General features: G+C 42.5%; 4 protein-coding genes across 4 annotated transcripts; 2 read left to right on the top strand and 2 right to left on the bottom strand.

Annotated features, from left to right (window-relative positions):
- Positions 1-875: 875 nt before the first annotated feature.
- On the bottom strand, positions 876-13,183 carry BOLA1 (bolA family member 1). Its single transcript, XM_057721728.1, has 3 exons — positions 12,718-13,183; positions 1,978-2,188; positions 876-1,615 (listed from the first exon to the last, which is right to left on the bottom strand). The coding sequence occupies exon 3, from the start codon at positions 1,610-1,612 to the stop codon at positions 1,199-1,201; it is 414 nt and encodes a 137-aa protein (XP_057577711.1). The 5' UTR covers positions 1,613-1,615; positions 1,978-2,188; positions 12,718-13,183; the 3' UTR covers positions 876-1,198.
- Positions 12,925-13,317, top strand: LOC130845087 (histone H2A type 2-B). Its single transcript, XM_057721741.1, has one exon. It carries the CDS (start codon positions 12,925-12,927, stop codon positions 13,315-13,317), a length of 393 nt encoding a protein of 130 aa, XP_057577724.1.
- On the bottom strand, positions 13,234-13,898 carry LOC130845094 (histone H2A type 2-C). The gene has a single exon (XM_057721751.1). It carries the CDS (start codon positions 13,866-13,868, stop codon positions 13,479-13,481), a length of 390 nt encoding a protein of 129 aa, XP_057577734.1. The 5' UTR covers positions 13,869-13,898; the 3' UTR covers positions 13,234-13,478.
- A 252-nt stretch (positions 13,899-14,150) lies between these two features.
- LOC130845101 (histone H2B type 2-E) lies at positions 14,151-16,426 on the top strand. The gene has a single exon (XM_057721763.1). The coding sequence runs from the start codon at positions 14,195-14,197 to the stop codon at positions 14,573-14,575; it is 381 nt and encodes a 126-aa protein (XP_057577746.1). The 5' UTR covers positions 14,151-14,194; the 3' UTR covers positions 14,576-16,426.
- Positions 16,427-23,838: the final 7,412 nt, after the last annotated feature.

Raw genomic sequence — 23,838 nt, 5'->3', positions numbered from 1 at the left:
AGCTCCCTTGGGAATTCTTACCTGTGAGGAAATTTGAAAACCACTGCTGAGGGTTACCATTGACTCCCCTCTCACTCTAGTCCATTTCTATACTAATCAAGCCTTTTTCTGACTTTTTTTTTTTAATGGTAGCTCTCAAATCAACTCCTTCCTTTCCATTTCAGCAGCTGACTTTTAGGTCAGGGTTCCGCCTTCACCACTGGTTAATCTCTGTGCCTCCAATTTCCTATGCCAATCCATTTACACACCACTGTCAGATCAATCTGCCCCAAAATGCCCTTTGGCATCCTTTCCTCAAAATTCTTCAATGATTCCCTATAGCCCAACCAGATGTAGTCTAAACTCTTTAGCCAGAAATGGTTGATACATGTTAACCAAGCCTTTTCTTTACTAAATTCCACCTCCACATTGAGATCATCAGAAAGTTGCTCATCTAGACATTGAGTTCCCCTCAGAATTATGACAATATTTGGAAAGCTCATAAGAAAAAGGGCTATGTAAAGTTTTCTCTACCTTCTATGCTCATTTCCTAGGATATAATCTTTTCACTGCTTTAGTGTTTTTTTGTTTGTTTTTAAGATTTTTTTCTCACAAACAAATGCAAAGCCTTTTGGAAATGGACAGATTTGGAAATGGACATTTCCCAAGTCTAAAGTTCAAATGTGTCCGTAATTGCTGTCTTGTCCAATAACTCTCTGCCCAGTCCAGCTTCTATGCCTTCACTTGGGCTCTTCCCCCTGCCTGCAACAACTTTCCATTCCTTTCTGGTTTAATGAAGCTCTTCCTGACTACCCTAGGCTTCAAGTATCTTTCTTCTCCCAAGAACATCTGTAGCACTGATTCGATGACAGGCCATTAAAACACAGCAATTCACCTCATATAATTTCTTTTTTAATGTACAAGATTACTTGCAACTCATAAGGTCTGGTGGTTCCTTAGTCACAATTTAACATGAAACAACTGGGCAGCTTTTCCTGAATAGTCCAGGGCAAGAGCAGTACTGAGCGACTGTATGCTCTCCTTAGGTTAACCTTGATGTGAAATGAATTGTTGTCTCCAGAGAATATGTATATGCCAGTTGAATGGCACCCAGGTCCTCAACTCTTACAAATACCAGACTGTATAGAAGGGAAGAAGGCCCTAGTAGTTTATTGTCCCCCAATCCGCTTGCGTCCTGGTCCTCCCTCTCTCTCAGGGTTCAGGGAGTTCCTCGAGTTTTCTTGCTCCCGCCCAGGCAGGGGGGGCTCCTGTCCAGTTGAGGGTTCTCCCTCCACTGGGCAGGGGTCCGCGCCTGTATGGCCAGGGCGTGGACCGGCCCAGCCAGCTCTTCTGACAGCGCCGCGTGGACCAGCCGATGCCGTTGCAGGGGGCTCAGTCCCTCGAAGCGAGAGCTCACCACGGCCACGCGGAAATGGGTCTCACTGCCTGGCGGGACCGCGTGGCCGCCGCTCTCATTACGCAGCTCCAGCACATCGGGGTTCAAGGCCTGCTCCAACTTGCTGCGAATAGCGGCCTCGACGGGACCGATGGCCCCCGATCCCGCGCTGCCCCGGGACAGACAGACGCGGCCGGCCATGGAGAACAGGCGTCCGACCAGCTGCCCACTCAGCATCGGCTACGGCAGAGACAAGGACGGAAGCAGTGAGGGTCAGGGCCTCGCTCTCGGTGAGAGATCGGCCTCTCAACAACCCCAGCCCCCACCTCCGACCAACTTCCACAGTGGGAGCCCGTCTAGACGCCAGACAGTGAGACGCGAGGCACCGCCCTTCTCCAGCGTGACGTGGGGAATCTGGCGACCAGCCGCCAGCAGCTGCAGGGCGGCGATGATTAGAGAGAGCCCGCGCGCGAGGCACGTTCCTAAGGGATTCGCAAAGAATGAGCTGGAGGTTGCAAGAGTAGGGTATGTGCAACTCCGGGCTTCTGGTTGAACCAGCGTCCCTGTACCCCCTCTGAACCCCAGACTGGACCCTCATCTACCTTGTACTCAGTCCTGGCTACCGCAGTTCCCACTCAGGAAAGGAATGCCGGACGTTCTGGGCGAAACGCGGACTTCGAGCCCTGAGGCACGCTGGGAAATGGAGTCCTCGCTACGCGATAGACCGGGCAGGCACCACGTGGTGCCCTGAGGACTCATGGGAACTGTAGTCTCTACTTCGCCCGACTCGTGAGTTCGTGGGAGGTTCTGAACCTGAGAAATTGCAAAGAAAACGGGAAATTCTGTGCAATTGGGATTGAGGTTGTTCGACCCATCTTATTGCCAATAGATCTTGTAGCTCATCTAGCCCAGCACCTTTATTTTACATACAAGAAAATGGAAGTCCATTTCATTTATTGAATACATAATTACTGTGCGCCAGACAAGTCCTGGAGGCTGGGGAGGTAAGACAGGCCTTGTCCTAAGGCGGCTTACAGAACACGGGAGAAGATGGACAAGTGAGCGGACAGTTGCAGTCCTATGTGCTAAGGGCTGTGATGGGACGAAGCGCAGGATACTAAAGGAGGCATGTCGTCCAGGCTTGGGGAAGCAGCGAAAACAGGGGAACAGTTTAGAAGAGACACAAAACCCCCTTTCTCAGTCCCTCATAGTGTGGTAGCTGCACGCGCAGAGCCCAGGAGGAGAGAGAACTTTGGGGGAGTGCTTCATCTGGGTGTAGTTAGGTACGGTTGGAACCCACGGGGCAGAGATGATGGTGATGCGAATCTGAGTGAACGTGTAGGCCTGTGGGGAGAAGAGGCAGGATATCATGCTGGGCCTTGTAGGCCTTGTTGGGCAGTTTTGTTTTTATCCTAGGAGCTGTAGGAAGCTAGGGAAGGTTTTCAGCAGCGATGTAACAGGATGAGATTTTTCCAAGATAGTATATAACGCATCAATTCAATCAGTATTTTATTTTGTATCCTAATATTTTATAGATTTCTCCATATATGTATTTTCTCCAACTTCTAATTTTGAAAAATTTCAAACCTGCATAAAAGTTAAATAGTAAAAACATCCTCTACCTTTCAGTGTTTTTTACATTTATACATATTATATACTTATACATATGTACTTTTATGTTTAAGTACTTTATGTACACCTATATACTTTAAAAATATATTTATATACTTTTTTTGAAAATAAGTTGCAGATAGCATGACATTTCACCCTTAGGTACTCCAGTACATATCTCCTAAGAAAAAGGATATTAATTATCTTATATAGCCACAGTAATCTTATCACACTCAAAAAATTAACATAATGTCAATTACAAAGTTAGTACAATGAGCATCCCATTTATCCTTCATCTATATTTACTGACAGCATTTTACCAGATTTGCTTTTTAATCTCTCTTTGCATATATGCATATAATAAAAATAAAAATTATCATTTTTGCTGACTCATTTGAGAGTTGCAAAAATCTTTACATTTCATTGCTATATACTTCAGGATATATTTCCTAAGACAAGGACATTTTTCTACATAAAAACAACACCATTACCATACCTAAGACATTTAATATTCAATCAATACTATTACTAATATACACTTGATATTCAGATTTCCCCAGGTGTCTCATAAGTGCCTTTATAACTTTTTGTTTTTCAAAAGCCAATCAAGGATCATGCATTGCATCTAGCCATTTTAAAATTTTTATTTCGCAAAGATCCCTGGCTGCAGTGTGGCAAACTGTAGAGGAAGTAAGAGTGCAAGCAGGGAGACCAATTGGGAGGTTAGTGTAGCAGTCTAGGTGAGAAGGATAATGACTTGGACCATGCTGATGGTCATGCAGGTGGAGATGGAAAGAAATTGTGGCTACAAAATATACATTAGGAGGGTAAAACCCACAGGATTTGGTGATGGGCTAGTTATGGGAGGGAAAGTGTAAAGGATAACTATCAGGTTTGTGCATCTGGATGGATGGCATTTGTTCCCTAAGATATAGAATATTGGAAGAAGAACAGGTTTGGAAGGGTGGGGAAGGGGAAGACTAGGTGTCCAATTCTGTTTTGGACTTGGATCTGAAGTGTCTTTATGATATCCAAGAAGAGATGTCATATTGGATATATGGTTCCGTGTGTGTGTGTATTTTATCTTAACTTTTTCTTAAGTGCTTTCAGAGTTACAGAAATACAAAAATAGTACAAATTACTCTTGTATACCTCTCACCCCGACACCCAGATTATCTGAATATTAACATGTTATCATGTTTGCTTTATTTCTTATGTATCTATCTACATATATATAATTTTTTTCTGAATCATTTGAGAGTATGCTTCACAGATAAAGCCCATTTACTTCTTATTACTTGTGATGGTTAATTTTATGTGTCAACTTGACTGATTTGGTCAAACATTATTCTGGGTGTTTCTGTGAGGGTGTTCTTGAATGAGATTAAGATTTAAATTGTTAGACTGAGTAAAGCAGATCCTCCCCCCCCCCCCCCCATTGTGTCTGGGTCTCATCCAATCAGTTGAAGGACTGAAGAGAACAAAAAGGCTAACCCTCCTGGAAAGAGAAGGTTCTTTCCTGCCTGATTGCCTTTGAACTGGACATTGGCTTTTTTCCTGCCTTCAAACTTGAACTGAAATACTGGCTCTTCCTGGGTCTCCAGCCTGTTAGCCTTTGACTGGAACTACAGTATTGCTTCTCTTGGTTCTCAGGCCTTCATACTTGGACTGGAACTACACCAGCAGCTTGCCTGGGTTTCCAGCTTGCTGACTCACCCTGCAGATCTCGGGACTTGTCAGCCTTCATTATCATGTGAGCCAATTCTTTATAATAAATCTCTCTGTCTCTCTCTATTTCGTTAGCTCTTGCTCTTTCTGTACATATCCTATTGCTCTGTTTCTCTGAAGAACTCTAATATGTATTTAGTAAAAAAAATAAAAGATTTTCACACATAACCACGATATAATTGTCAAATTCTGGAAATGAACATTGACACAGTACTATAATCTATAGATCTTACTCAAAATTTGCCAGTTGTCCCATCATGTCCTTTATATAAAATGAAAAAAAAAATCCTGGGCCAGGAGCCAACGTAGGATCACATGCTGTATTCAGTTGTTATGTCTCTTTGGTCTCCATTAATGCAGAATAGTTCTTTAGTCTTTCTCCTTCATGACTTTGACATTTGTGAGGAGTATGGACAAATTATTTTGTTGAACATCCCTCAGTTTGGGTTTATCTAATGTTTCCCTCTGATTCAGCTTTAGGATATACATTTTTGGCAGGAAAACTGCAGAAGTGATATTGAATCCTCACTGAACCATGTGGGGGCATATAATTCTATTTGTCCTATTTTTTTAAAAAAGAATATTTATTTATTTTGGCTGCACTGGGTCTTAGTTGTAATATGCGAACTCTTAGTTGTGACATTGAACCTGGGCCCCCTGAATTGGGAGCACAGCCTTACCCACTGGACCACCAGGGAAGTCCCTGTCCTATGGTTAATGATAATTCTGATCAATTGATTAAGATGGTATCTCTCAGGTTTCTCAATTGTAAAATTTTTCTTTTTCCATTTGTAGTTGTAGGAGATACTTTGAGTCTATGTACTATTCTGTTTCTCATAAACCTTCTGTGTACTAGTTTTAGCATCTGAGAAGTGTATCTGAAGCATGAGGAGAGTGAAATCACCTGGGAAAATGTATAAAGTGAGAAAAGAATCAGATTTTCTATTGGAAGATCACTCTGGCTAGTGTATGAGGAATATATTAAGGGAGTGGGAAGAGTGGAAGCAGGGAGAAGAATAGAAAAGCCTTTGGCAGTAGTCTAGTGAAAGATAATCTGAGTGAAGGCAGGAGATTGGATAGAGAGAAGTAAATCAATTCGAGTGCTGTTAAAGAGATGGAATCTATAAGAAGGACTTGTTTTTGGTGAGGGCCTTGTAATTTGCTAATCCAGTGACAGTGGTGGGGAATGGTGGGAGGCTGTAGTCACAGAAGGCCTTGCTGTGGAGGGGACGTTTAAACAGAGATTTGAATGAGTAGAAGAAACTAATCATGTGGAAAGACGGATCAGGCCAGAGAGAGTGTATTCACTGCATGTTTTATGCCAAGCTCATTGTTGGCATACTTGGGTGTTCAATAAAATGTACCGGATGGATTAGTGAACTAGCATATGGATAGAGAGGGCCAACATTATTATTCCCATTGCAAAAGTAAATGAAAGCTTTGTAAATTGCAAGCTCCATAGAGAAAATTTAGTGTCTTTGTTTCTAATAAAAACAGTCATGACAATTGCCGAGACCAGCTCAGCAACTCGAGGTGAGTGACGGGTGCCGCAAGCTTAAAGAAAACACAGACACAGATTTAAGAGAAAGATGGGACCAGGGGACTCAAGACCTCTAGGATCAAGAGCCTTGCTGACAGATCCCACGTTGCTTTTATTGAGTTCTTGGCATAGCCTAAGGGTCTAACACTTCCAGTTTAGTCCCATAAACAAGGCTGTCTTTGAAATAAACAAACAAAGGCCTCACATGACTGGGGCAATGATCTTTGTTTGCCTCCTGGGTTCGATTTGAGCAGGTGTGGATCTGAGCAGGGTGCGGATTTGAGCTGGGCGTGGAGAGCAAAGCAGCCCTGGGGGCAGGAGACCTCTCTCAGAAGGATTAAGGGTCTGTGCCCCACCCCTGTTGGCCCCTCTGCGACTGTGCCTGTCTTAGGTTGTTCCTCCCCTGAGGAATCTTACCCGTCTCTGGCTAACCAGCCATCCTCCAGGGCCAAACAGGGTGATATGAGGTGTGCAAGTGAGAAAGGGGCTGCGCCCCCAGAGAGGGTCAATATTCTGTTTCCACTGTAGCCTATGCCCCCATGGTCTCCACGCCCAGCACCCTTAGTTCCTCCACCGCTCAAGCAGGACATTCTGCATCCAGTCACTCGGCCCACATACTTTTAATTACTTTTAGTAACATTTACAAGGTTTCAGAAAGACTTCTAAATGTCTTCCCACAGACAATATTTACTATTTAGTGAAGGTTTGTCATGGACAGATTAAGACTCTTAGAGGCTTTCAGCACTGAGACATTATGGTGGCCACCTCATGTGTAATTAAACAAAACAAAACAAAAACTAATAAACACTGACCTGTAATGTGAGGAGTAAGATGCCCAACAAAGTGTTCATCCTTTTCCTATGATGATTAATTCATCATATTTGTCATATTTGCTCATTAAAAATTAATTTGTGCCTATTGATGTATAATTTACCTATAAGAAATGTACAGTTCTTAAGTGTACAGCTTACTTTTACATGTGAATACACCCATATCACGATACAGAAGATTTCTGGCACTATAGAAGGCTCCCAGGGAAGTCAGTACCATCCTGCCACAGGTAATCATCATCCTAACCTCTAGCAACACAGATAAGTTTTGCCTGTTTGTGAACTACTTGTAAATAGAATCACATCATATGAATATATTTGTTTGCCTTTTGCGCAATATTGTCTGTGAGATTCATCTGTGTGTGTGACAGTAATTTGTTCATTTTCATTGCTGTGTGGTATTGCAGTATATGAATATACTACATTCTTGTACATGCTTTTTGTTGGATGTAACATTCATTTCTGTTTGATGTATATCCAGGAGTGGAATTGCTAGGTCATAGGATAAGTTCAATGTTTATTCCTGAAATGACAAATTCATTCAAAGAATTTTTGAGATGCCCCTGCTTTGTTGGTAACAGGTACTATTCTAAATGTTTTACATTTATGAACTCTTTTAATTCTTGGAACAAGTCCATGAAGTAGCTACTGTTATTACTCTCGCTTTACCATTAAGGAAGCAGAGACCCTGAGAGGTTAGGTAATTAATTTGCCTATGGTCACAGATCTGGTAAACAAACCCAGAGAGTCAGGCTGCAGAATTTGAGCTCTTAACCATCAAGCTATTCTGCCTCCTAATCCACCATTTGGGTCTCACAGGTTCCATCTCTGTACTAGGTTCGTTTCTTTCTTTCTTCCTTTCTTTTCTTTCTTTTTCTTTCTTTCTTTCTCTCTCTCTCTTCTTTCTTTCTTTCTTCCTTCCTTTCTTTCATAAATTTATTTATTTTACTGGCTTAGTTGGGGCTTTGTTGGGTCTTCGTTGCTGCAGACGGGCTTTCTCTAGTTGCGGCGAGCGCAGGCTACTCTTTGTTGTGGTGCATGGGCTTCTCACTGTGGTGGCCTCTTTTGTTGTGGAGCACAGGCTCTAGGCATGTGAGCTTCAGTAGTTGCGGCACATGGGCTCAGTAGTTGTGGTACATGGGCTTAGTTGCTCCAAGGCATGTGGTATCCTCCTGGGGCAGGGATTGAACCTGTGTCTCCTGCATTGGCAGGCGGATTCTTAACCACTGCGCCACCTAGGAAGTCCAAGGTTCTTTATATTTAATTCTCATTTATTCTAACAACTCTATTATGGTAGGGTATATCATTTTTATTTAATTGATGAGCTTCTACTGTATTTTCTGTTACTCTGGCTACCACAGTCTACTGTTAATAGATAGCATTTAGAGAGTGGTTTGTTGACTAAGGAGAAATATTTTAGAAAAGATGTAAATCTCTAAGAGTATAATTTTATTTGTTTATGCAAAAAAACGTTTAATTACCCCACTAAGAGCCAGGTAGAAGGAATAAAGGACTCCTGATTTACTGGTGAAGAAGACATGGTCTCTCCCTTGAAGTGGTCACAGAAAGCAAGTGAGACCAAGGTCAAAGCACAGAACAGAGTGTTTAAATGCTTTCAGCAGGATATCAACAAAGAGATGTAGGTACACTGTCTGTGTGGGAGTAGGGAAGCTTCATGAAAGAGGAGGTGATATCTGGGTGGAAACTGGAAGGATGAGGAGGATTTTGCAGGTCAAGAGGAGGCTGAAAGCATTCCAGCCAAGGGCAACTTTATGTGCAATGGCAGGGAGCTGTGGAAAGGCCTTGCTTATCTCATGAATGATGTGCAGCGCAGTACGGAGGGGGCTGGGAGTGGAGTTGGGGAAAGGTGGAAGAAAAGGGAAAGGGAGAGGCGTATGGATGGAATGATAGAATGGAGCTAGAATGCCCTAAATATTTGATTAACTAGAATGCCTGGTTAGGAACTCAGTTGCTTTTGGTTAAAAATCCCAGAGGTGTTAAAGGAGATAAGATCCAGCCTGTTTGTGATGGTATACGACTGTTACAAATGGCCTGCTCTGTTATATATTTTAATACCTCTGGTAAGAATGCTGGGAAGGGAGCTCTGGGGAGCGATAGATAGTAATTGGGCCTGATATAACTTGTAGGATATTGGCCTGTCTGGACTTATCTAATAAGGTTTTATAGCAAGATGGAATCTAAAGTGTTAAGTTTAATTCCGTCCCTCTCTCATGCTCTCTTGCTCTCCCTCTCTCTGTAACAGAGGGAGAAAGCGAGGCTGGGTAAGTTAAGTGACTTCATGATGCCCATAATCTTGTTAGTGAAGCAGTGTGCTTGCAGGCATGAAGAGCACAGTCTTGAGTCAGGCAGATCTTGGTTCTAATCATTCTTTGTAAGTGGCTGTGTGACCTTCAGCAAGTGCTGAAACTCCTCTGAGCCTTGGTTTCCTTATCTGTGAAACAATTACAGCCGGACTTCAGTATCCATGGGTTTTGAATCTGAGGATTCAACAAACCATAGACGGAAAATATTCCAAAAAAAAAAAAAAAATCCAGAAAGTCCCCAAAAAGCAAAACTTGAATTTGCCCTGCCCTGGTATCCATTTACATAGTTTTACATTGTATTTACATAACATTTACATTGTATTAGGTATTAAAAATAATCTAGAGATACTTTATCTGGGAGGATGTGCTTAGATTATATGCAAATACTACACCATTTTATATAAGGGACTTGGACATCCTTGGATTTTAGTATCCACTGAGGGTCCTGGTACCGAGGTATGACTGTGTATCTACTTCATAGGTAGCCCCCCTAACATAGGGCTTATCTCATAATAAGGGTTCAATGTAATCTCTTTTCCCTTCACCCTCCCTAACAGCACAGGGTCACTGTGATAGAGGTAAAAGAGAGATCAGAGGTCAAAGAGAGTGGGTGGTCAGCTGGCCCCTCAAGCAGGGCCTCGAAGGGTACCTGGTTGTCGTGGGGTCCCTCCTACTGTATTTTGTTCTTTGCTCTGTAGGGCTGAAAAGTTGACACTATTAGAACTTCCAGAATTGATTGGCTTCTTGGGGAGAGAATTACTCTAACAAAATACACAAATTGATGAATAGTTCAGAATGCAAGTTAATTAACTTCTAGTGATATATCTTCCCATACTGGTTCTCCCCTTCTCAGTCTCATATTTTTATCTTGAAGTAGAATAATTGTAAAGTTGTTAATTGAGCACAGAATCTGAGCTAAGAGGGTTGGATAGTATTCAGCAATATTTCATGCAGGCTATGAGAACAAGCTGATGCTATCACCAAGGAACCTTCTGTAATAGCTCAAACCTTTGTGTCTAGCAGACACATACTCGGTGTTGGAGAAATACAACACATTCCTACTGTAATTGCTCCATTTAGATGCTATGTGGACCATATCTTTCTATCAACATGTGCATCTTCTGAAATGCTATAATCAGTTTGGTTAGAATTATCTTCAGTTACATCCTACTATTGAGGAAACACTCCCATTACTTTTGACTGTACTCGTGTGTTTCACAGATCTATACCAGCATTCTTACCAGGCGTAAGCTCTACAGATAGCTAATATTAACTATTTTACCTTACAGAGTTCACCAGATTTCCTCCATTTTCTAGAGGCATCTCATTACAGACCTCTGTATTAGTCTCAATTATCTCATACCCATTGCTTGATAGGTAGCATGTACCCAATAAATGTCAGTTGAACAAAGGTGAGGATAAAAGAGGAACACTAGAAAAGAGCTCAAGGAGTAAAATTTAAGCCTATTCTTTTCTCTATAGCATTCTACCTCCTGTCTTTGATAGGAACAGAGTAAAGGGACAAAGTAGGTAATTAAATAGTTAATCCCACTAGGGGATTGTAAGTAAAGAAAAGTATGGAAACCCCTGTAAGTTAATGATCACTCAAGAAAGCAGGTTTGCTTAACCACAAAACCAAGCAGGCCTGCTTTGCAACAAAACCATGCAGCAGAAAAGCATGAGACATGCCCCCAAACAATAAAACAATGGTGGCATGAGACCCACTTCCTGCCCAGTGAGCTCAGTAAGCTAATGATCCCTAGGACATGCTTCTCTGTGCACACTAATAACAAAAAATGTAAGGAAAGGGTGACATTATACTGAAACCTGAGATGATTTACCATTTTGAGTAAATGAGTGCCTTTTTGCTCATTTCCATTGCACAGTGACAGTCCCTGCTTGAGTCAGTAGGGACAAGAGCCACCCCCCATGCAGAGGAGGAGCTGATGATGGAAGCTTGACGTCTACTCAAGAATGAGGAAGGTGATCTTTCCCCCCTCCCCACTTTTCCCTTGATTATAAAACCGTAGCCCACTAAGTTATCAGGGCACAGCACCCCCTTTCCTGCCTGCTTGGGAAGCCTCACAGGTGTTCTAGTTTAATAAATCACTTATCTATCACTTTGCCTCTCACTGAATTCTTTCTGCACTGAGACATAAGGAATTGAAGCTCCTTGGAGCCCTTGAGATGCATTTCAGTGGTTTCAGTTGTATGTGATAATTTAGGAAAAGGTGAAAATGGTGCGGGGATGTAGAACTCTCAGGGATGGGAAGCTGAGGAGGAAGAAATGGAACTTTCACGAAAGATTTCTATGGAAGGTACGTGGAGGATTTCAAACAAAGGAGTCTCTAGGGGCTGTTGCTGAGGTCTGAGAGGCAGACAAGAGGATCACAGAGGAAAAGGCTGAAGTTAAACAAGTAACACTGGATATGCTGTTGAGATGAAGGGAACAGTAGATTCTGGCTTAGGTACTCAGAGGATTGTTGGTGCAATACAGGGAAAGAGAGCAAAGGGAGGTGGTGGTGGGGTGTTTTCATGAATTTGTTTTTGGACAGGTCGAGTTATTGGAACAAACAGTTTGAAGTATCCAGGAAGCAGTTAGGTATGTTGTCTGAGCTTCTGAAACAAATTTCGATGTTAGTTGAAAGCATGGAGTTGGGTAATACTCTTCCGGAAGAATGGAGGAGTGTGGGAGAAGGGCAAGTAGGGAGGCAGAGACCAGCTGGACACCGGGATTTAAAGATGGGCAGAGGAATAGAAGCAGGATGAGGAAAGACGGAGGGCGACATTTTGAAAGCCAAGGGAATTCCGCCTTCAGGTTCAAGGCGGTTTGGGACGCCTCCTGGAGGTGAAGAGAAGGATAACTAATTCTTTTCTAGCCCTCGGTCAAACTGGAGTCCGAGGAGCAGAGGCGGGTGGGGATAGGGCGAAGCCACAACGCAGGCAACGACTAAATTGAAAGGAGGGCTTAGTAGTACTATATTCTTTAAGGTGGTAAGGCTTTGACGAGCTAGAGAGGGAGGGACCTGGATGGTAATTTAGGGCTCAAGGGGATAATCAGCTTCAGAACTCGGTACCCTTGAGTGGGATTAACTCTGCATCTGCCGGGGGCTCTCTGGAGTCCTTTTGGGTCCTTCTTGGGATTTCCCTTGGTGTAAATTGGAAAGAAACCCTACTACTCTAAGCTGGAAAAAAATTGCCACTCAGTAAAAAACAGAACAGCGTTTTGTTTGAAAGGCTTCGCTTTAAAAATCCTGGCATGCAAATAAGGAGCTTTAATGTGGCTCACAGCGATTGGTAGGTACTTACAAAAGCCGTCATTTCCTCGTAGTGCAAGATGCAAACGAAGAGTCTGCTTTCTTCTTTCCTATTGGCTGTTCTATCGGACTCCGCTTTTAGCCAATCAAACCATTTCTCTTCACCCCTCCCGGTAGCTCTTATAAATTACATCAAATTGGTTATCCTTGCCACATCCTTCGCCTTGAAAAAGACGCTGTAACTGCATTTTTATCCGTAATGTCAGGACGCGGAAAGCAGGGAGGCAAAGCTCGGGCTAAGGCCAAGTCGCGCTCGTCCCGCGCTGGCCTGCAGTTTCCCGTGGGGCGAGTGCACCGCCTGCTGCGCAAAGGCAACTACGCCGAGCGAGTGGGGGCCGGCGCGCCGGTGTACCTGGCGGCGGTGCTGGAGTACCTGACTGCGGAAATCTTGGAGCTGGCGGGCAACGCGGCCCGAGACAACAAGAAGACGCGCATCATCCCTCGCCATTTGCAGCTAGCCGTGAGAAATGATGAAGAGCTCAACAAGTTACTCGGGGGTGTCACTATTGCCCAGGGCGGCGTCTTGCCCAATATCCAGGCAGTTTTGTTGCCCAAGAAAACGGAGAGTCACAAGCCTGGCAAGAATAAGTAATTAGGAGGCTCGACTCCACCCCCATTCACCCCAAAGGCTCTTTTAAGAGCCACCAAAGTGTCAAAGGAAGGGCTGATCACCAAATAGCGCATTAGCTCTTTTTTTGAAAACTTGGGTGGCTCTAAAAAGAGCCTTTGGTCTTTGGTTTACTTTGTCTGGATTTATTTGCTTTTGGCTTTGTGGCTTTCGGTTTTCTTTGGTAATAGAACGGCCTGGATGTTGGGCAAAACGCCGCCCTGGGCGATGGTGACTTTGCCCAGCAGCTTGTTCAGCTCCTCGTCGTTGCGGATGGCCAGCTGCAGGTGACGAGGGATGATGCGCGTCTTCTTGTTGTCTCGGGCCGCGTTGCCCGCCAACTCCAGGATCTCGGCGGTCAGGTACTCGAGGACCGCCGCCATGTAGACGGGCGCGCCGGCCCCCACCCGCTCGGCGTAGTTGCCTTTGCGCAGCAGACGGTGCACCCGCCCCACCGGGAACTGTAGGCCTGCGCGGGACGAGCGCGACTTGGCCTTAGCGCGGGCCTTGCCTCCCTGCTTTCCACGACCAGACATGTATGAAAATTGAGCTAGGACGCCTAAAGCTCAGATTCTCGAAACAGACAAGATTGAAAGATCAGCAATGGGAAAGCCTTTATAAGCTTTCCTAGGGGTGGGGTCAGGAACGAGTTTTTCATTGGTCCTAATTTGGCTCCAGAAACGGCCAATAAGGTCAAGAGTCGGTGTTGTTACGTAGCTGTTACTGATAACGCAAGGTCCCTACATGGCCCAATGGAAACATAAGACTTTTCGAGCCTTAATTTGCATACGGTGGTTATAAAAGGATCAGGCCCGCCCATTCTCATACTTCTTTCCTTTGCTAACTGGTGTTGTGTTCAACAATGCCGGAGCCTGCAAAATCCGCTCCCGCGCCCAAGAAGGGCTCGAAGAAAGCCGTCACCAAAGCCCAGAAGAAGGACGGCAAGAAGCGCAAGCGCAGCCGCAAGGAGAGCTATTCCATCTACGTGTACAAGGTGCTGAAGCAGGTGCACCCGGACACCGGCATCTCGTCCAAGGCCATGGGCATCATGAACTCGTTCGTCAACGACATCTTCGAGCGCATCGCGGGCGAAGCGTCGCGCCTGGCGCATTACAACAAGCGCTCGACCATCACGTCTCGGGAGATCCAGACGGCCGTGCGCCTGCTGCTGCCTGGCGAGCTGGCCAAGCACGCTGTGTCCGAGGGCACCAAGGCGGTCACCAAGTACACCAGCTCCAAGTGAGTCCCCGCTGGGACGCGGCGCTCGCCCGAGTCGCCGGGCCGCTTGACTTTCCAAAGGCTCTTTTCAGAGCCACCCACTTAATCCCCAGAAAAGAGCTTTGTTCACTTGTTTTTCCTTAGTTCCTTTCACAAAGTAAATTGTTCTAGTCGGCTAAAAGCAATGGAATAAGGCACACGTAGCTTTTAAGCTCTCTATGACTTGAGGTTCCCGGCGCGTGACTGGCTTTGCTTTCCAATCTAGGACGCGTCTTAACCCCTCACTGCTTGCTTAGCTTTTCTATGAGTCAGTTCTAAATTAGGATACTGAGACTGCTCCTCCCCACCCTCCGCTCCTAGACTGTTGTCCTGGTGGCTCTGTTGGGTATGTTTCATCGGTGTTCTAAAACGAAGTGATTTCGGCCATCATTTAAGAAAGGACCCCAAGACACAACTGAGCCCGGGTCCTGCGAACACTGCGTCACAACCCTGAAGAATTCTGCCGAGAGTTTGGCAGCTGCCTGGGTGCTCAGTCACCAGTTACGCTCAGAGATGTGGCCGCCTGTGGATACAGGCGGTTCGCGGCACTTAGGACAGAGCCCGCGCTGCCTGGTCTCAGCTTTTCCCTGATTGGACGACATGAATATTTAAAATCTCGCGCCACTCCAGAATTCATAGATTCTGGTTGGTTTCCGTCACTCACTGGCGCTTTGAAATTCCTATTATTTCTTGGTTGGTGGATCATTTTTGCATTTAATTCTCTTTTCTTGGAGCGTTCTGACCTCAAGTCGCTGCAAGGCACTAGCCATTTTAGTATAGGCTCAAACGTCACCTCTCAGACACCTACCCAAGTCCTCCACTCAGGAATTTGCCTTTCTCTGTTCCTGCCTGTCCTTGTCCCTCACTCTAGTTTATCTTCATCCTAGCAGCTGTCAGAAATGGTATTGTTAGTTTATTTTCTTGCTTACGGTCTTTCTCCTCAAGCCCTTAGAAATTTTGCTGGTCTGGTTTTCCTTTGTATTGTCAGTGCCAACCAGTGCTGGGCGCTCAGGGGACACTTCAATACTTATTGAATTAATATTTGTTGAATTAATTTTAATGTCCCACTCTTTTTAAATCGCTTCCCTGGATGGATGGGTGCAGTTCCTTTCCCGTAGGTGTATGTGAAGACGTGATGAAAATGGAAATGTTTTTGGAGCTCCTTCCCCAAGTCTGTGGTCACCTCAGGGCAACAGCTGGGAGGAGGCCTGTGTTAAGAATTTTTTTTTTTTTTTTCTCTCATGAAGGAGGAGGTGGCAGTTTTAAGTCCTTTCTTTATGCTTCTCAATTTGGCTTAATCTCTTGGATTTTCATTAAATTCAAGACGTGGTCACTAGAAGATCCTTTTCCTTTCTTCATTTGTGACACCCTCCTTCCATCCTGATCTTTTGTTCCCCACAGAGCTGAGCTTTTAGTTTACATTCACCATCTCATTTGCTTTTCTGGAGACCCTATAAAATAGACAAGGTTAATATGTATTTAAAAAAGAGGTTAAGAGAAGCAAAGTGATTAGTCCATTGGTCATGCAGCTGACATTGTCCACCTTTGTATCCTCAGATGCGAAGACAATTGCATTTTAGTTTTATTTTGTGTAAGTAAAGAATGTTGAATATTTCTGTCCAAGCCTTGATTTTGCTAATAGACATTGATGGTATGATTAGTTATTCAACTCTGCTTTTGGGTAAGGGGTCCTGGAGTTGAGTGCAGCAGGGGTTTCATGAATCCAAATGGACTCCAGACATTATCAGAGACGAATAAGTCTTATGTTTCCTACATGTGTGTTTTCAGGTGTGTGTAGATGCTATTGTTATTAATAAAGTTACCAGTCAATTTAAAAGCTTGGGTGGATTATTTTATCTGCAGTATACGAGGGTGAGTCAAAAACTATCCACACTCTGGCTATAGAATTTATAGAAGTTTTAATGTAACTGGAGTATGGATAATTTTTGACTCACCCTTGTATTTTCTAACTAAATGAAACAAATGGATATAACCACTACTGGGTCTGTGGAAAAGCTGAGTGCCTCTGACTTGGAAGATAAATATTTATAAACCATTGGCCAAACTTATGTCTACTCTAGCAGTGCACGGGGGCTGAAATAGCCTGTTATGAGAACACTGTTAATGCTTAGGAATTGAAAAATATATGACCACAAAACGAAACAAAAATCATGACCACAAACAAGAAGCACTATAAACAAGATAGAAGAAATAAAGTCCTTAAGAAAGTTTAGATAACACCTGCAGAGTACTTACTGTGTGCCAAACAATTTTCTAGGTCCTTTACACATATTGACTCATTTAATCCTCACAAGAACCTTATGAAATAGTTACCATTGTAATCTCCCATTTTATAGATGAGGAAACGGAGGGACAGAAAGGCTTCTCCTCAGAAACTGTCCGGAGAATAAACTCTTACTTCAGTGTTTAAGGGACGTGAGAAAGTAAGATCCCTCTCCGAAAACCTGGATCTTGGGGGAAATATTTATGCTTTAAAATTAAAATGACAAGGAATATCACGTGCTTTATTTTCAGCATGCACCTGGCATACGTCTCTAGTGGAGGTGGCGGCTGAAAGCTTTGGGGGGGCTGCTCTCACTTGCCATTCCAGAAGCCATAGCTCAGTTTAGTTTGTCCCCATAGCCATAGGGCTCCCTAGTTGAAATGCTTTTACTAATGTGAGAGAGCTGTGGTTACTGGTCGTGGGCTCCTCCTGGGCACCGTGTTTACTACAAAGGAAGTCACAGAGTGAGAAAGGGGAAAGAGGCGTTAGGGTTTGGTATTTTAACTCTGGAGTGGAGGTGAGTCGCGATGGTGCGATTTATGCTCCTAAAGAAAGTCTTTGAGCTTTATCTTTCTCAAACATCTGTATGTGTTTGCTTAAGTTGGAGTTCATAACGATATTTGTTAAATAATAATTGCTTCTACTTATTGAGCACTTAACTGCTTACCTTGTCTTCTGCTAAGTGGTTTACATGCGATGCCTCCTTCAATCTTCACAGCCACCACTTAAGGTAGGTTCCATCCTTATTTTATAGGTAAAGGAGATTGAATCTCAAAAAAGTTAAATAACTTGTCCAGGATCATTTAGGAAGTAAATGGTGGAACGACAACCCAATGTACACTTTTAAAATGCTTGATATTCAACCCCCTCCATAATATACCTCTTCCTTCTTTCACAGCTCTATCTCCTACTGCTATACAGGTTTTCTGCTCTAGTTAAAATGGTCTAGTCACCTTCCCCTAAACCTGTTTGCTCTTTCCCAGGGCTAGACTGGACTGCCCCTTCTTTCCGGCTTGGCCAGAGCTTTCTTTCAAGCCAAGGGTATAATCTTCCACCTCAAACAACACCTCTCAACTAATTTCTCTACCACCCTCATCCCTTCTTTAAAAAAAGAAAGGAACAAACAAAAAACAAACAAAAATGAACAAAAACTTTACTGAGGTATAATTGGCATACAATAAACTGTATGTGTTTAAAATACAATTTGCTAAGTTTAGACATACATATATACCTATGAAAACATCAGTACAATCAAAATAACAGAGATATCCATTTGCCCCCATCTCCCCCAGAGGGTTTCCTAGTGTCCCTTTGTAACTCTTCCCTCCTGCCAGCTTCTCCATTGTCCTCCTTTGGCCCCATCCCTGCCCTCAGGCTACCACTGGTTTGCTTTATGTCATTATAGATAGTTTGTATCATACAATGTGTATCATTTGTATCTGGCTTCTTTCACTCAGCTTAATTGTTTTGAGATTCTTTTATATTTAGGTGCATGTATCAGTAGTCCATTGCTTTGTATTGCTGAGTAGTATTCCATTGTATGGCCACAATTGGTAATTCAGTCACTTGTTGACCCACGGTTGTGTTGTTTCCAGTAGTCCTTCCTCCACTTTTTTTTTTTTTTTTTTGGCTGTGCCACGTGACATGCTGGATCTTAGTTCCCTGACCAGGGATAGAAACTGGGCTACCTGCAGTGGAGGCGCGGAATCTTAACCACTGGACTGCCAGGGAAGTCCCCTTCCTCCACTTTTTAATGCGCTCCAACTTTGTGTCATGGTGGTTCCAAAGCACATGAGCTCAATAAACTTCCTCCTTCAGTTCCAGGGAGCTCAGATGAGGGATGAGCCACATACACAAATACTTACTCTATTCAAGTGGGAGAAAGTATTAGAGTTTCACCTCTGTTCTCCTAGGCTCAAAACCTCTCTAATCCATTTTGTGTCCTGTGGCCAGAGTAGTCATCTAAAGCAGACAGTGGCCTACCTCACTTTTGGCCTTCAAAAGAAAAAAAAAAAGAAAGAAAGTAAACATGTAAAACTTTATCAGCAGTTCTTATACCATATTTGTTTTCACAACATGATCTGGGGAACTCTGCTCATTTAAAGGCAGGTTAACATAGCTAATTAGTGACTGTGGCACAGGGAGTAAGCCTGAGGGGCAGCTCTGTTCAGGTTTCAGAAACTGACCCTTAACTGAAAGACTGTCTCTGTGACTAGGGAGACTAGTTTTAATCATTCATTTAATATGTTATTGAAAATTGGTATCTATGAGTACTAATTTTATAAATAATTATTAAGTATTTATTAATATTATTAATTTCTATAAGAAAGGCTCTCTAGGACAACTCCTCTGACTCCTAAGCATTGTTAGGTATGATATAATTAATTCATTCTTTCATTCGGTGATTTATTGAGTATCTATTAGATACCAGGCAATCTGGTATACAGTTAAACAGAACAGAGTGGCTTCTGCCTTCTTGGACTTTCAGTGGCTAGAAGGGAACATAGATATTATACCAGTGACTATAATAAAGTGTGACACATGTTAAGATGGGACAATTACAGATACAGAGAGTGTAATAGAGGGAGGCCTAATTTAATACCAATGGGACTAAGGAAGGCCTCTGTGAGGAAGGACTTTTAGGATGAGACCTGAAGAGGCTGGGAAAGAGGAGTGTTCCAGGCAGTGGGTGGTATGGCAGAGGCCTGGAGGAGAGTGAAAGACAGCAAGCTCGGGGAGGTAGGAGGAACTGCGAGAAATTTAGTATGGGTAGTATTTCAAGGATGAGGAGGTAAAACAGGAGGTCACACAGGTAGGTAGAGCCAGACCTTGAGGGATTAGCCCAGACATATGGACATATGAAAACAGACTTTAAAGGACCCGATTAGCTTCTGGGCCAGTGTGACTATGGAAACATCTGTATCCATTCAAGCAACCTCTGCAGGTGATGCCCTGACCCTCTTAAGAGTGTCCATTCAGTGGCTTCCCTTAATGTGGAAATGGCTGCATCAGGCCATCCAGACTGACACCAGCCACCGTCATGCTCTGAGGGGACCATGAAATTCTGAGGGGGACTGTGAGATTCATAATTGGCCAAATGCAAAGGTTTGCCAATACCCGGGGCTGGTTGAGCTGGAGATATGAGGTATTCTCATACATTAGCAGTGAGAGAAAAATTTGGTGCAAACTTTTTAGTGGGTAATTTCACAATAACTATCAAAATTCTCTTTTCATATATGAATACAAAACAAAAATCCCTAGAAAAACACTCTAAGAAATTTGTGCAGGGATTGTAAATAGCAGCTTTTAAAGAAACGTATTTTTAATTCTTGATAATTGAGAAATTAAAACATATACACAAACAGATGCCAATGTACCCCTTATCCAACTTCCACAATTATCAACTCAAGGTCAGTTATCAGCTCAAACCAGTTATCAACTCAAGGCCATCCATCTTGTGTCATTCTGAAGCAGATTCCAGGCACCATATTATTTAATGCATAAAAATTTCCTTATGTGTCTCTCAAAGATAAGGACCGTAGTACCAAATCATGTCTAAAATAATTAACAATAGTACCTTAATTTATCAAATATCCAGTTAGTGCTCAAAATTTTAATTTTAATCTATCTAATCTAATCTACATCTTTTAAAAGTACTTTATCTGAATCTGAATCCAGCTAAATTTACACAGTGGTTGATTGATGCCTTTTTAACTCTAATGTATGTTTCCCATCCATCTCTTTACTTCTTTTCCTTTTTTTAAAAAGGAAAAAGACTGTGTTGGGTCTTCGTTGCTGCACATGGGCTTTCTCTAGTTGCAGCGAGCAGGGGCTACTCTTCATTGTGGTGCATGATCTCCTCATTGTGGTGGCCTCTCTTGTTGCGGAGCAGGGTCTCTAAGTGCGTGGGCTTCAGTAGTTGTGGCACATGGGCTCAATAGTTGTGGTGCACGGGCTTAGTTGCTCCGAGGCATGTGGTATTCTCCTGGGACAGGGCTCGAACCCATGTCCCTTGCATTGGCAGGCAGATTCTTAACCACTGAGCCACCTAGGAAGTCCCTATCTCTATTTCTTGTAATTTCTTTGTTGAAGAAACTGAGTTGCTTTCCCTGTAGAGTTTTCCCAATTCAGATTTTGCCAATTGCTTCCTGGTGATAGTTTATCATGATCTTCTGTCTCTGTATTTCCTGTAAATTAGTAGTTGGATCAGAGACTTGATTAGATTTGGGCTCACTTTTCCACTCCCTGGCAAGACTACTTCATAGTTAGTGCCATATACATACATATATACATATACATATATACATACATAAATATATATATATATATAATTTGTTTTTCCTATCAGGAGACATAATGGCTAATTGCTTCTCTTTTTGTGATAACAACACCTATTGATGCTTAATGCTTAGATTCTTTAAATCACTAGGGGCTGCAAAATAATATTCTAGCACTCCTCCTTAATTTCTTAGCTGGAATTAAGAGAAAGCAGTATTATTTTTAATAGTAAACACATAGAAACTACTTAGATATCTCTTAGCAGGTGATAAGAAAGTAGTAGGATCCCTTTTGGTATAAATCAAAAAGGATATGTGTGTATGTATTAGTGTGTATGCACTGATATATAAGTAAAACGTTTTTCTGGAATTCACATCTTAAAGCTAATAATAGTGGTTACTCATCAGGAGAAGAATTTGGTTAGGCCAGAAGGAGGCTTTTACTTTTTCCTTACATCTTTCAATATCATTTGAACTTTTGATCAGTGTGCACTTAAAAACATTGTCAGCAGAAGTAAGTTATTTGGGCAGTGTGGGATTATTGGCCATAAAAAGCCCTAATGATGCAATGATATTTTTGGTGAAATAATGTATTTCAAATATCTATCCTAGTGCCTGGCACATGGTAGATCCTTAACTCATTTTAGTTAATTGTGAAAAATGGTTTTAAAAGTTTTCAATAACATAACCTAAACAGCAGTAACAACAATGACAAACTCCAAAAGTCCTTGGGATTTATGAGCTGACCTACAGTTCTGGGACTGGGACTCCACCAGCTCCAATCCTGTGAAAAAAACAATTGCTTTAAACTGTGAACATCCACTTTAAAAGAGGTATTCTCTGAAGTGATTTTCCTGGCTAGTCAACTTCACTGATGAGGCTTCGGTTACAGATTTGGTCCTCAGCCAGGCCAGGAGAGCCAATCAGTCTCTCCAAGGAGGGCTAGTCCATGGAGGGATGCAAAATCAAGTGGATAAGACAACGTGTAGAATGGGCCTGGGAGAGTTGGCGTGGGGTACTGAGCAAGTCAGGAGCAGTATTTTGGGAAGCTTATTCTGACCTTTAAATCTTCATTCTGACTGGGACTTGCAGGATAAATTGATGCTCCTGAATTTTACTCAAAATTTTTTCTAAAATTTGCAAATCACAAATAATTTGAGGATCTCTTACTATATTTCCTATACGCATTTAGTAGAACCATTTCCCCTTTTCTTATTATTTCTTTTTATGTTCATTCTTTACTCCCTTTCAGACAATCACTCTAATTTTGCTTCTTTGTGTTCCTACAAAAAGTGTATTGCTTTCTATGCATTAAAAATAATTATCCTTGCGTACTATATATTCCACTTACATGGCATTCTTGAAATAACAAAGCTACTGAGATGAACAGATTAGTGGTTTCCAGGGGATTAGGGGTGAAGTAGGGGGTGGTTGGGAGTACACTGGGGAGTTCTTTTGAGTTGATTGAACAGGTTTGTATCTTGATTATGGTGATGGTTGCAAGAATTTATACATGGAATAAAACTGTACAGGATTACACGTACACACACATGAATGCAGTTTAAAGAAATTGTGAAAAGTAACTAAGGTCTAAGACTAATGGTAATGTACCAATGTCAGTGTCCTGGTTTCGGTATTTTACTGCAACTATAAAACATGTCACCATTGGGGGAAGCTGAGTGAAGGGTGCATGGGACTCTTTGTACTATTTTTGCAACTTCCTGTGCGTCTATTATTATTTCAAAACAAAAATTTTTAAAAGCTGCAGAACATACTTTACTACTAACTAAATAGTTGCAAAATTAAACTAGAATGGTATATACTTTTTTTTTCATATTGCTTATATACTCACAGTGCCAGACAATGTTTTAAACACGTTACATGTATTAACTCATTTTATCCTCACAATAACCCTATCAGGTAGGTAGTATTATTATTTCCATTCTACAGATGTAGAGATGGAACCACAGAGAGGTTAAGTAACATGCCCACGATCACACAGTCATATCAGCAGGAGTCATATCCTATCAGTCAAGTGGCCAAGCCAAGATTAAAATTCAGAGTCTCCTTTTAGTCACTATACTACGCTGTTAATGTCAAAGAAGCAAGATGTTGATACAGCACTTATAGCAGCTAACAATATAGGAATAATCAGGAACTTCCCTGGTGGTGCAGTAGATGAGACTCCACGCTTCCAATGCAGGGAGCCTGGGTTCAATCCCTGATCAGGGAACTAGATCCCACATGCATGCTACAACTAAGAGTTCATATGCCACAACTAAAGAGCCTGCAAGCTGCAACTAAGACCTGCAAGCAAATAAATTAATAAAAAAAGGAGAAATAATCAGTAATTTAGGAATGCTGAAATAAGTTATATCAATTCCAAGGGAAAAAGAAAAAAGTCATCCTGTCTCAATCAGCCTATGACCACTACTTAGTCTAACAAGCCTGGTTTATTGACTTGTTTTCAAGGAGCGAGAGCGCATGACAAAAAATCTGTGAGGCATCTCACCAAACAAAATATAGAGTAGTCATTGCAAGCTGTGGGGAAGGGTAGAGTATAGAGTTTTGATGGGCTCAAAGCAAAGCAGGGCTATATGAAAGGATGGACATCAAAATTAGGCTTTCAAGTGCGTTCAGGTCCTGTTTCCTTGGAAACTACAAAGTTAAGATAAAAGTGGAATGTTG

This window comes from Hippopotamus amphibius, chromosome 1 (genome assembly GCF_030028045.1).
Source record: "Hippopotamus amphibius kiboko isolate mHipAmp2 chromosome 1, mHipAmp2.hap2, whole genome shotgun sequence".
Lineage (NCBI taxonomy): Eukaryota > Metazoa > Chordata > Mammalia > Artiodactyla > Hippopotamidae > Hippopotamus > Hippopotamus amphibius.
Note: the sequence above shows the minus strand (reverse complement) of the source record. Positions and strands in the feature narration are given on the sequence as shown.

What these genes read in the sequence shown, in the direction of transcription:
- LOC130845094 (XM_057721751.1), bottom strand. Translation starts at nt 13,868, where the DNA reads ATGTCTGGTCGTGGAAAGCAGGGAGGCAAGGCCCGCGCTAAGGCCAAG.
- LOC130845101 (XM_057721763.1), top strand. Translation starts at nt 14,195, where the DNA reads ATGCCGGAGCCTGCAAAATCCGCTCCCGCGCCCAAGAAGGGCTCGAAG.
- BOLA1 (XM_057721728.1), bottom strand. Translation starts at nt 1,612, where the DNA reads ATGCTGAGTGGGCAGCTGGTCGGACGCCTGTTCTCCATGGCCGGCCGC.
- LOC130845087 (XM_057721741.1), top strand. Translation starts at nt 12,925, where the DNA reads ATGTCAGGACGCGGAAAGCAGGGAGGCAAAGCTCGGGCTAAGGCCAAG.